The sequence below is a fragment of the Arachis hypogaea genome, chromosome 16 (genome assembly GCF_003086295.3).
Source record: "Arachis hypogaea cultivar Tifrunner chromosome 16, arahy.Tifrunner.gnm2.J5K5, whole genome shotgun sequence".
Lineage (NCBI taxonomy): Eukaryota > Viridiplantae > Streptophyta > Magnoliopsida > Fabales > Fabaceae > Arachis > Arachis hypogaea.
This window is the reverse complement of record NC_092051.1, coordinates 145,881,238-145,894,591: the sequence shown is the minus strand read 5'-3', so window position 1 is coordinate 145,894,591 and position 13,354 is coordinate 145,881,238. Positions and strand designations below refer to the sequence as shown.

Sequence of the window (13,354 nt, the reverse complement as noted above, 5' to 3'; positions counted from 1 at the left end):
AAACATTGAATTTTTATTTTGTATGAATAAATTTGTTGATACATTAATTAGTTTTAGATGATTTTAATACTTTAATTTTAATAAAAAAGTTGAGTTCATATAAAATTAAAATTTCAATATTCAAATATGAAATACACGAAATCAATAAAATATTGAAAAATAAATTAAAATCATATCAATAGAATGAATTTCTTTCCAACATAAAATTTGCAAGTTTCTTATTAAACGTAAAAGTTGTGTTCTCTTCTTATACATATCAATCGTGTAACCTTTGTATATAATTTACTGTTTGCCTTAATTTACTATTTGCCTTAATCTTGTCGTTTTCTAAGATTTGAGACTCACCCATAAGCACTTTTTTTTAATATATTTTTTGTTTAATAAATGAACTTATGAAATATTATTGAAAAACTAGTTTTGAGATGAGTTTAGTTTAATTTCAATAAAAATTAGCTAATTTTTGAATGACAAGCCATTTTAAAATCAAACATCAAGAATAATCCATTAGATTATCTTGATTCTTGAATGGACAAATTTTACATTCTAAAAATAAACTCTTAAAATATAGATTTTTTTGAATAGGTCACATTTTTTCAATCTATGACAAAAAAAAAAATGAGCTGCCAATTTCAATAGTTTTATTTAGAACGATTTTTTAAAAGTTTAATAAAAAAATTATAGCAAAATTAATACAATAATTAACTGAATACCTTAAATAAATAAACATTGAATAAATTGATTAAACATATACAAATTATTTTAAATTTTAATAAAATAAAAATCAGCATCTCTACTAAAAAATTATTTTATGCTCTACTATTCTTTAGGGTGTAAGTCATCGAATCGGACCGAAAAATACTATCAAACCGAACTAAAAGTTATAACAACCGATTGAAAAACTAAAAAAATCGATTTTTTTAGTTTTTTCGAACTAAACTGATCGATTCACTTCAGTTTTTGGTTAGTTTAGTAAAAACCGAATCAAACCAAACCAAACCGAATAAGATGCTGCATAAGTGATTTTTTCACTCACGCGGCGCAGTCACCCACTCACCCTCGTGGTGCTTACTGCACATACACAAAACACCCACTCAGCCACAGGCCACAGCTCACTTCCATCTTCCATTCTTCCTCCTCCACGCAGCCATGTCTGAGAGAATGATAGCAAAGATCAGCATCGTCCTGTAGCCAGCAGCATCGTCCAGTTCGCGTCCTCGTGCAGTCCGGAGTCCACGCCGTCATCTAGTCATAAGCCGTCGGAACAAACCCTAAGTCGTGGCAAGAAACCCTAAGCAGAGCAGCACTCCAGTCGCCGAGCCCTCTCCTGTAAAAAGCACCTGAACAATGTCTTCTTCGGAGGTTAGATCTGATTTATAAATTTTTATAATTGATTTTGTTTCTGAGGACTCTTACTGGTTTGTGCTTAATTTGTCCCTGATTGTTGTTGCTGTTACTGATTAAAATTATTATTGTTGTTGTTAGTTTATGCTTAATTAGAAAGATGAGTTTGATTGAAATTTTTTTCTGCAGAATTTTATTGTTGTTGCTTAATTACTGTTCTTGCTTTTTATCTTATTTACCAAATCCTGGTCTCTGTTATAAAAAGTTAACAATGTCTCCCATAAAGAAAAAAATCAAGAATCAGTACAAATTATGGAACGTACAACAAGCAAATAGGGGAGAGTTTCATTAGTTAGTGTTCTATTTCAATAACAAAAAGTAGTTAGTCTTATAGCTATATATATAAGGTCTATGGTGTAGTCAATGGATATAATTCTATCCTATCAATTCTAGTCATAAAATATTACTCGATCGCTTCTTTTCTGCACTTATATCTCAGCTAGCCTAACATCTTGCTGCAGAATTTATCTTTGTTCTTTACTGCATTAATCTAATCAACTCATATAATTTGTTGTGGCTGCATATAATATGCTTTAATGCATATAATATGTTTTATAATCTGCTTTAATCATCTGAAACCAGATGACCTTTGTTGGAGTTAAATTATTTTGGATTAGAGGCATGATCGGCAAACTGTGTCAAACTAGATTACCTTGCTTGTCAACTTTGTGCTTCTGCCGGTTTTATATTTTGAAGCAGAACAATGATTTTTTGTACTGTTTTTCACTTGATAATTTTTTCAAAGAAGTTTTTTCTTTTTATATCTTTTTTTTTTTATTTTTGTTAGAAAATTGCATCAAGGATCAACAAGTCATAATTATTATTTTGTTCATTATGGCTGTATATTTATGTGTGCCGTTAATTTGTATTTCTTTGTGCATATATGTGTGTCGTTAATTTGTTATCTTATAATCTTATTTTATAATTTGTTGTGGCTGCATTATAATATGTTTTAATCCATATAATATCTAGCTGCATATAAATTTGCATAATATATTTTATAATTTGTTGTCCCCGCATATAATATGTTTTAATTTGTATAATATATTTTATAATTTGTTGTGGCTGCATATAATATGTGTTAATTTGTTTTATATATTCATTATGGCTGCATATAATATGTTTCACAAATTGTTGTTGTGGCTTAAAATGCTAATTTTTCATTGTTATGTTTATATATATGCAGCCAACAAGCAATGAACAGTTCAATCAGAAAAGATGATGATGAGTCTGGTGTGGATTCAGATTAAGTATGGTAACTGTTTGATTTTCATTTGTTTTAAAGTGTATTTATTTTTGTTGTTTACTAGATATTTTTAATTGTATTTATTTTATGTTTAATTAAGTTGAATTTGTATTGAATTGGAATGTGATACACTCTTGTTATTCTAGTTTATTGACTGTTTTAAAATTTATTTTATGATAATTTAAATTATGATGATTAGGAATAAAAAAATCAAAAAAACAATCGAACCAAACTGTTGTTGGTTCGATTTGATTCGATTGTTCAAACAACAATCAACCGAATGATTGGTCTCATTGTAAAACTGATCAGGTCAATTCGATTAGTTTTCCGTCTAAAACCAAACTAAACCGAACCGATTACATCCCTAACTATTCTCACTTTTCTCCTTTTTCACCCTTTTCTCTGCCACTCTTTCCTCTGTGATGACCCTTCCTCTACCATTGCCACCTAATACCTTATTCTTATCGAATTTTATTTGCATCTCTTCTAGCAATAAAAAAAATATGATCTAACACACTTCTGAAATCTAAATTTTGTGCCTTTTTGCCGAATTTTTATTCATGGATTCACACAAAGACTATGATATTTTATACATGGATTCATGCAAGGGCATATTATGACTTTTCTGCTGAACTTTTATAATTTTTTTTATCTTTTATTCTATTTAATTTTTATTGTTAAATGAGATGAGTGAGATGATATTATTGTAATTTTATTATATCTGTTCATCTTTTATAATTTTATCTTAGTGTGAACAATTTAAACTCTCCAAAGAGATAAAATATATAGGTAAATAAGATTAAAGTAGAAATAATCAAGTTTTAGATAAAAATTAAACAATATAGATTAAAAGATATCAAAATGTGATCAATATAAAAGATAATGTATAATTAAGTTTTTGTATAACAGAGAAGCTAATAAAAAAAATATGATAGAACGACTTAAACCAACTATCACTATTTTTAATAATATTTAAATTGAAAATGATTTAAATTAAAAATAATAATATATTTAGGAGTAAGGTTAAGTTTTTTTTTCATGAAATGAAATATTTGTAAAAGTATATTAAAAAATAGATTAATTTGATACTTTGAATATCACAGAGGAAAAGATAGCAAGGGGAGGGGTGAAAAAGAAAGAAAGAGGTGACGCAGAGTATACAATAGTTTTTTAACAGGGGTGTTAATTTTTATTTTATTAAAATTTAAAATAATTTGTGAATGTTTAAGGAGTTTATTTTATACTTATTTATTTAATATTTGCAATTAATTATTGTATTATTTTTGCTTTAACATCTTCTTAGACTCTTAAAAAAATGTTCTAAACAAAATTATTTAAATTGGCAGCTCATTTTTTTTATTATAGATTAAAGAATGTGATCGACTAAAAAAAATTTATGTTTTACGAATTTTTTTAGAATAAAAATTTTATCCATTTAAGAATCAAGACAATCTGATGAATTATGGCCTGATTTTAAAATCGCTTTGTCTTTGGTAACGGACAATCTAATAAACATTAAAAAAATTAAGCAAATTTTTATTTAAATTAAACTAAACTTGCCTCAAAACTATTTTTTTAATTATATTTCTTAAGGCCATTTGCAAACAAGAAATATATTGAAAAGAAAAGAAAGAAGTGCTTACGGCAAGTCTCAAATCGTATGCAACAAGATGGATATAGATATAAGATGGCCATGTGTATATACATGACTATTGAGAGATGGATTACATAAAATAAAATTAATGAAGAGATTGAAGAATTTATCTCTAAACTAATTTATGCTCTTACTCTACTGCACATTGAAATAACAAAAGAATAATACTTTAAAAGAACTAACAATGTCTACGGATTTAGAAAGATGATTTATCATTGTTGTTAAACTCAGCAGTAATATTTTTGAATTTACTTCTATATTGCTTCTTTGAGTTTTTCATTCGAAATCAGTCGTGTATTTTGTTCCTATGAACTTGTCTTGATCACTATTGAATTTTTTTATAGGATTGTATACTGCAAGGTATTTTTGCCTGTAGAAGTGAGAACCCTCATTATCATAAGTGATCTTCGATATGGCTAGAGTCTCAAGTTCGCTCGGAAGAGTAGAGAAGGGATCAATCCATCTTCCTGCTCAAACTATTGCTCTCTTTCTTTGAATCTATGTTGATTCGATGCTTTAAAAACTAGTGTTAAACCCGTGCGATGCACGGGCTTATATTTAAATTTGATAAGTTAAATTAAAAATAATATTTTATAACCATATATTTTTTTAAATTTAGTATAACACTATCATCGTCGTTATATAATAAACGTGTTAAATATGTTGTTTTATCTTTTATTCAAAGTAAAATATAAATAGAAGAGTTTGAAGTTTATAATATTCTTAAACCATAAGGAGGGAGACATGAAAAAATAAGAACATATATAACTGTAATAATAGCATGTTAATTTACACTAAATTTTGTATAAAAAGCTAATAAAAATTTATCGATCGATAACCTAGTATTTTACTAACTTTATTAGAAAAACAATTGGCATAGGATGTTGTGCTCCTTGTTACACATTTCATTTCAAATCTGAAAAAAGAGTTATAGATAAATTAGTTATATCTATAGTAAATATTTGTACAAAAGTATAAATTATAACATGCTATTAAAATAAAAATAATATTATTCTTACCTAAATATTATTAAAAACCTCTTTGAACACGACATTTGTTGTTGATGACTTTAGATTGCCGTCTTCGTCTAGAATTAAAACCCTGAGGCCACTGCGACTCTTAACTCTTGACAAAGCAACATAAAGTTGTCCATGGGTGAACACTGATTTTGGCAAATAAAGCCCTACATGTGATAATGATTGACCCTGACTCTTGTTAATGGTCATTGCAAAGCATACTGTCAATGGAAATTGTCTCCGTTGGAACTTAAATGGCAATCCTGAATCTGAAGGGATCAAGTTCATTCTTGGAATGTATACTTTATCTCCAATATTTCTACCGGTCACTACCGTCGCTCCAATTACATTGCTACCAAGTTCGTTAACTATTAATCTTGTCCCGTTGCATAAACCTGAAGTCTGGTCTATGTTTCGCAGTAGCATTACAGCGACTCCTGGCTTCAAAGTCAACTTGTGATTGGGTAGTCCCGAACATTTGATGTCATTTAGGAACTCTGGTGTGAACCACTCTTGTTGTACATCTTCATTCTCATCAGCTTGACATGTTGTGTCAGAGCTCAAATACTCCTTTTCCATTCCTGGAAAGATTGTCAAGACAAAATCGTTTACCTTCTCAACACTCTCAAGCGTGGGTGCAAGAATTGCCCTACTCTGAAAATACCTGTAATCTGACATGTTTTGCAACAAATTTGGATATGCAAAGTCTACCAAATGAGAGAGAGGGTCATCAGTAGTTGTAATCAATAGATCATTTGGAATTTCAACTTCTGATTCATCACCAACAACAGAGCCAATATTTCCATTTCCAACATCAAGTATCCAATTAGCAAATCTCTTCATTTCACCTTCATCTTGATCCAAAGAAGACATTAGAAGCCTCATATTCGTATGCAGTTTCAGAACCTTACAAAATGACCACAGATGGGATGAGTTAATAGCGGATGCCAATATATCGTGTCTACTTCCTTTCGGAATCACCGGAAGTATCTGTCTGAAATCACCTCCTAGAACAACAACCTTACCACCAAATGGTTGAATTGTCTTATGTTGATCGGTAACTGACATAAGATCCCTGAGCGTCCAATCAAGTGCTTCAAAGCACATTTTATTGAGCATTGGAGCTTCATCCCAAATTATTAAGCTACTTTGGATGAGCAGCTCAGCCTTCAAACTGCCATGCTTGATGTTGCAAGTAGATTCATCAGTAATTGTAATGGGTATTGAGAATCTAGAATGAGCCGTTCTGCCACCAGGTAGGAGTAAAGAAGCAATTCCACTGGATGCGACATTTAAAACAATTTTTCCTCTAGACCGAATAGCAGAAGAAAGTCCATTCCAAATAAATGTCTTACCACATCCACCATGCCCATAAACGAAGTAAAAACCACCAGAGTCTGTAACAACAGCATTGAGTATCTCATCAAATACTAACCTTTACTCATGAGTCATCTTTTGTTCTGTATATAAGTTTGTATGAGTCAACTCATTTGTGTCATATGCTAACTCCTCCTCTATTAGCTTATTCTGAAAAAGGCGAACATGAGACATCTCAGGATATGGCATTGATTGATAGTCTCTTAAAGATCTCGCATTGCTGTTGAGTATCTTCTCAATCTCAATAAGGCAGAGGTTTTTCAATTCGTCATCAGTCATGTTTAGTCCTAGAAAAAGCACATAGTGGTTTTATAAAATATTTAATAAGTAATTCTAAAATAAAACTATTAATATTTTTAATAAAAATAAAGATAATAAGAGAATACAATCTTGATATAAAAAAAAGACATAGTAAAATACCTTGGTTTTTCAAAGCTTTTCTCCTCTCATATAGTATTCCATCAGCCAATAATGTCCAAGTTGCATTCCAAACACGCTCTGGGTTGCTAATGCTATTAGATATCAGTAGCATCGCAAATAATTTTCTCAATTGATGACCAGATGTAAGTTCAGCTACCTCATTAATAGCTGCAATGAATTCCCTATCATCGCACAGTAGTCCCATGGAATAGCAAGCATCTTGGAAGTTAGAATATGTAATTCCATTAACTGTTCTAATAGACTCATATGTTGTGTAACCTCTCTGAACAGCTAATAAAATTCTCATATAATAAATATCACCTGTACCTGGTGGAACATAATTTAACCTCCCGATAGAATACCCTCTTTTGCGTGGATGCCATACCCTTGATTCTCTATCATAAACAAATTGATTTGGAAATTCAGCATACGTCAAAGTTTGACCTGCTTCAAATTTTTTATTGGCCTCCATCCATGCTAAGAACATTGTACATTTTCCTTCCTCTTCTTCCACGATTTCTTCAAGATCGTCATCATCTTTAAAGATGATATTTTGCTCTCCAGGAAAATGAAAGGTTAATCTCATCAATGAAGGCCACCTTTGATGAATATCATACGCTAAGGTTCTCCACACAGCCTCACATGCAGACAAATATCTGCAATTATAGAATTGTTTGATCTCATCAATAACCTGAGCATCCTCTCCACTGAAAGCTTCCTTTGTAACTCCAACTGCTACCCTGTCTGGACCTTTATTCACATACTTGAACAAATATTTGATAGCATTCGACTTGTTGCAGTACTCTACATTAACATGCGCTTGATACGACATCAGTAGATATGCATTGTATGGAACCACATTCCTATTATCCATATGGACTCCCTTCTTCTCAGTAACCTACCCTGTGTCTCGTCTTCTATACGATGGGTATCCACTATTATCGATAACTGTGGTTTTACTGAATGTCTTGGGATAATATTTGGTGCAGTACCCATCTTTCATGCAGGAAGATTTTGAGAATGCTCTACCACATGGTCCATGAATCATATATGTAGATACAGCTCTAAACAATTTTGGATGCTGAGCAGGATCTGGCAACTCTGAAGATATTAACTGATCAATTTGAGTTGTCGTTGTTATCTTATGGTCTCCACTTAACCATAAAAGAATGTGAGCATGTGGTAGACCTCTTTTTTGGAATTCCACCGTATACATCCCTTATACCAAAAAGACAAAAAAAATTATATGTTATATTTAAACTATCTATTTTATGTATGTGCTTTGATAAATTAAGGGTGATAATAAAAAATCAATAATACATTAAGTAAGAAAATATTTTGCCATTTATTTTATAACAATCTAAAGGAATATTTCTCTAAAAATAAGTTTGGATGATGAGCAATACCTGCATCTAGCACTCCAAATGGAATTCCTTGCTTAAGATCCGAGATTATCATGTCAAGCTTAATTTTGAATACTCTATATGATATATCCGGCCGGTCTTCAACCTTTAAGGTCCTTGGATTGTTAACCCTGCCAATCTCTTGCCAACTTGAGTTACATGTCATTGTGATGAAGAGGTCTGGATATCCATATTTCTTACAAATTGCCATAGCATCTTGACAATTATTAAACATGTATCTCATACCACCAGTGAATGACGCAGGTAGGATGATACGCTTACCTGCTTTAGAAGCACGTGTCTCACCCCTAACAACTGCATCTTGAATCCCTTTGTATATATCACTCCTCACCTTGGTTTGGTTGTTTCAGTAGTAGGTTAACCTTTGTGCTTCAATCATAGAAAAGCAATCAACCAAGAACTGCTGAAATAATCTTCCACCATTGACAATGGTTGCATACTCGACCTTTCTCTCTTGTATTCTAAATGCTATGAACTCCCTTAAACTCACACGCTGTCTCTTTCTATTTTCATCAGCCCTATGAGATTCTCGCAAAGGAATGTCTTCTTGGTAGCCATCTTCACCGTAAGGAAACATCATAGGGTACTGAAGAGGAATAAATGCGGTGTGTGTCTCATGAATCCTTTGCATATGTCCAGACTTTAATTGAACTATAATATCACGTCCTGCATCTCCAGAATCAAAATCTCCTACTATTAGAGCTGCGACCTTGTTAGAAGATGGTAAATTGTAGACTCTTGCATCCTTTGATCTTTTTCGGTACAACCGTAGTCTTATATTTGCGATATCTCCTTAATTCAGGTAGTTTCTCACTATCCTAAATGTGTGAGTAAGAACATTATGTTGATCGATCATGTCCTTGAGATCTAGAACTAAGGACTGGTCAATGTTGTTGTTGTTTGTTCTTGAACTGTATAAAACATCAATTGAAAAATATTAGTATTCATATTAACCAAAATCAAAGTACGAACTACCTAAATAAATTTTTAATCAGTTTGGAATGCATGATACAAACCTAAAAATCTCTATCCTGTTTGAGACCTCATTTTCTGTATCATAAATATATAACTGCGCAAATTTTGGTCTTTGTCCCTCAATTGGCACCAAGCTTCCAATTCTGTGGTAGTTTTGTCCACTCACAATGAACTGGGGAGGACCTGTCCCATCATTGATAGAGGTCTCTATTTTACCTCCGAGGGACGTGAAGCAAAACATGCTATTATAAGTTCTTATATTATCCCTAAAGTGTTTGCTTTTCTGGTCTGCTCCAGATATTAAACCTTGCAAGAGTTGAGGTGGACGTTGCAAAAACGGCAGTTGTACCTTCCCTCGCATACAACATATTGAGAACTCAATATTGGATCCTGTTTTAGACTTTTCTGATCTCTCCTCGTACCACATCATGGCGTCGCAATGCCGACAAAAAAATTCTGGGTCACCAATATCTATCATATCTAATAATCACCAAGATAATAAATTATGTTTCAGTTATATCTGAAAAAAATACTTTATATAAAAATATATCTTTCTTTCACCATGTTAAGTATAAAAATAATATTTATAAAAGATTACCGAAGATTGTAATTTATAGATTAAAAAGATGAGATCATATAATACAATTTTTTTGTGCCAACCTCAAGGTTTAAGTTTTACATGCACACTAATCAAACAATAAGAATTACAATATATCAATGTTCAAATACAAAAATTATAATATATAACCATATCTTAGTTTGAATTTTAAAAACTTGAACACTAAACGATAATTTTTTGTTTATAAGAAGCATAACAATAGTAAATAATAAACTGCTGGTATTGCTACTTCTTAGATTACCTGTATTCTCAGCAACATCGAATATGGCTGGGTATTCAATTTGCACAGAATCATCTAATATAGTCGTGTTTTCAGTAATATCCTCAACTTCTTCAAAGATTTTTGAAAGATTTATAGCCAATTCCTTCAAAAATATTTTTCTTTGTCTCAGGTGTCTTCCTTTTTCAGCTATGCACACTTCTTCTAATTCTTTAGTATCTAAATTTGAATTAGATGTACTTGCTCCTGTAATCATTAGAGATAGTAGATCAAGCACTTTATATTATAAAAAAATGAATATATATTAAATGTTTAAATTAGCTGAGTTATGAATATATATTATGAAAGTAGTATTAAAGATAAAAGAAGTAGAATTTTAGCTTTGTGATAATTACAATCTATCATGCTTATCTTACCATGTCTCTTTTGAAGTAGCATAGTCTTTCTATTCAGTCTTGCATCCCTTTGCAATCTAATTCGATTTGAGTACTCCAATGAATCTATAATAATTATTTAGCATATATCAAACATTGTTTTTAATAGACCAATTGAAAAGTTAAATGTTTGGTCTTTAAGTAATAAAAGCATATATTAACATACGCTGACTTTGCAACTGGTGGATATTGTTTGATGTTTGTTGAAACTGTTGTTGACTTGTCTGATGACATGGGCTATCATATGCTTCGCATGTGATACCTGAATTACTAATATCACTAATATTGGAACATCGTTCCTTTTCACCTACAGAGTGTAGATTAGTAGTTGGAGACCTTGATTGATATGGTGTTGGGTTATTATCAAATAAGATAACTCGAGATATTAGTTTTTTGAACATATTTTCTGTTAAAGTTTATAATTGAATAAATAGTAGGAATATCAAAATACATAAAGTGCATGTACATTCACATAAGTAAGTTCCAAAAAAAATCATCCAAAAATCAACCTGTATTGAGTCCATTTGTAATGTTCGACAACACCGATTGAAAATGCTCATCATTGGAACCATCACTCGAATTTCCTGTAATTTTTTCATAAACAAATTTAGTAACATATACAAAAACAATGTAAATTAATAATTTATTACTTGTCAATAGCTAAATAATATATAGAAAATATTGTATTTTATGGGTTTTCATTCGGCCAAAATACTCATGACATGTTAGTTATTTTTTGTATGAAGTCTATTTTGAATTGTGGTCCGCTTTGTATTTTTTTTGTCTTATAATATCAATTTTCTCTTCAATCTTGCTTCTCTTTGGACTTCTTGCATCTTTCAATATATACCTGGAAATACCAAATAAATAATTTTTTTAACTAATTAAAAATATATATACATTATACCTAATACATTTTTATTATCAATTGTTTTATATTATTAAAAAAAATAAAGTACACAGGAGTACACATATGGCGGTGTTTGCTTTTGGTATACATATCGATCAAAACATAGACACGGGAGTACACATGAGTACATGTATGGTGCTTGAATACTGAGACAAAAATGATGAAAGACATAGTCACACACAAACACCCATTAAAAACATGTATTTTGTGTTTCTCTAAAATGCTGAATATGAAATTAGTGTCTTCTTATGTCTATATAAAATCGCATAGGTTTTATTTTTATTGGTTGCTTTAATTTTCTTTTTATTCTCATTTATTCAGTTACGTAAACATATTTTATGAAAAATAATATATATTTTTTTTCAAAAGTATCTTTTTTCAAATAAATATAAGTTTAATCTTACGATCAATAAATTCAACTTACAGTTAAAATATTTTTTTTCATTTCCTTAAATAAAGAGATTGAAAATGAATAACTTATAAGTAAAAAGAGAAAAAAATATGAAAGTACCTCTATTATTGTGCTGAGATAATCTAAAAAATAACAACGTAAACGAAGTAAACAGAGAAAATTTATAAATGTGACAAATAAAAAAAATTTAAATTTAAAAATGAAAACGGTTAAGAAGTCACTTAATTAGGAATTAGTATTAGAATTTTAAATTTCAAATTTTTAAATAGAGTTTCCTAATTAGCTAGTGCAAATTAAAAATTTTTAAATAAACTTTTTTAATTAAACGTTTGTTGTTTATTAAGAATATAGAAATTTGTTAATTTACAAATAATTTTTATTAGTTTCGTCATAAATAGTATCAATCCTATTATTTATCGATAAAAATAATAAAATTAAATATAATCTAAAAATTAATAACCTTATAAATATCGTAAATTTAAAAAAAAATATTTAAAAAGAGAGAAAAAGATGAAAGTACTTCTATTGTGGAGAAATAATCTAAAAGATAATAATAAAAATTTATAAATATGGCAAGTAAAAAAATTTAAATTTAAAAATCGAAATGGTTAAGAGCTTACTTAATTAGAAATTAGTATTAGAAATTCAAATTTTAAATTTTTAAATAGAATTTCCTAATTAAATAGTATAAATTTTATATTTTTAAATAAAATTTTCTAATCAAACGTTCGTTGTCTATTAAGAATATAGAAATTTGTTAATTTAAAAATAATTTTTTTAGTGTCATCATAAACAGTATTAACTTTATTATATCTTTTCTAAAATTTAAACAGTATTACATTTTTTAAAATAGTATAAATAACCTCACATCTTAATAAGACTGTTAATTCTATTTACTTTATTATACTCCTTTTGTAATTAGCATAATAGCTTATAAATTATATAAATTCTTAAAAAATATTCTCAAATTGCTTACGTAAAAATTCAAAAAAAAAGTATATTTGAATTTAAATTTAAAATTCTAAACATAATACTTTAATTAAAAATTATAATTAGATTATTTTAAAAATAAATACACATTAAAAATTAATAACTAATTTAATTGTATCAACAATAATTTAAAAAAAAATTTATAACTTTATGATATTAAATATTAAATTAGATATTATCAGAATATCAACGGTGAAAATCAAATTAAAAATAAAACCACAAGTAATAACCAAATAACTTCAATTTATATTTAAAA

The 13,354-nt window shown here is 29.3% G+C and overlaps 1 protein-coding gene and 1 long non-coding RNA gene across 2 annotated transcripts; one reads left to right on the top strand and one right to left on the bottom strand.

The window, feature by feature from the left end:
* The first annotated feature begins 993 nt into the window (after nucleotides 1-993).
* LOC112698314 (uncharacterized) lies at nucleotides 994-2,812 on the top strand. The gene is made up of 2 exons (XR_003151489.3): nucleotides 994-1,359; nucleotides 2,588-2,812. It is a non-coding gene; the product is annotated as an uncharacterized lncRNA (long non-coding RNA).
* Nucleotides 2,813-8,012: 5,200 nt separating this feature from the next.
* LOC112805939 (uncharacterized) lies at nucleotides 8,013-8,728 on the bottom strand. Its single transcript, XM_029287429.2, has 2 exons — nucleotides 8,521-8,728; nucleotides 8,013-8,332 (listed from the first exon to the last, which is right to left on the bottom strand). The coding sequence occupies exons 1-2, from the start codon at nucleotides 8,726-8,728 to the stop codon at nucleotides 8,013-8,015; spliced, it is 528 nt and encodes a 175-aa protein (XP_029143262.2).
* Nucleotides 8,729-13,354: the final 4,626 nt, after the last annotated feature.

What these genes read in the sequence shown, in the direction of transcription:
- LOC112805939 (XM_029287429.2), bottom strand. Translation starts at nt 8,728, where the DNA reads ATGGCAATTTGTAAGAAATATGGATATCCAGACCTCTTCATCACAATG. An exon ending in ATTTGGAGTGCTAGATGCAG is followed by an intron (nt 8,333 to 8,520) that starts GTATTGCTCATC and finishes TTTTGGTATAAG; the next exon opens with GGATGTATACGGTGGAATTC.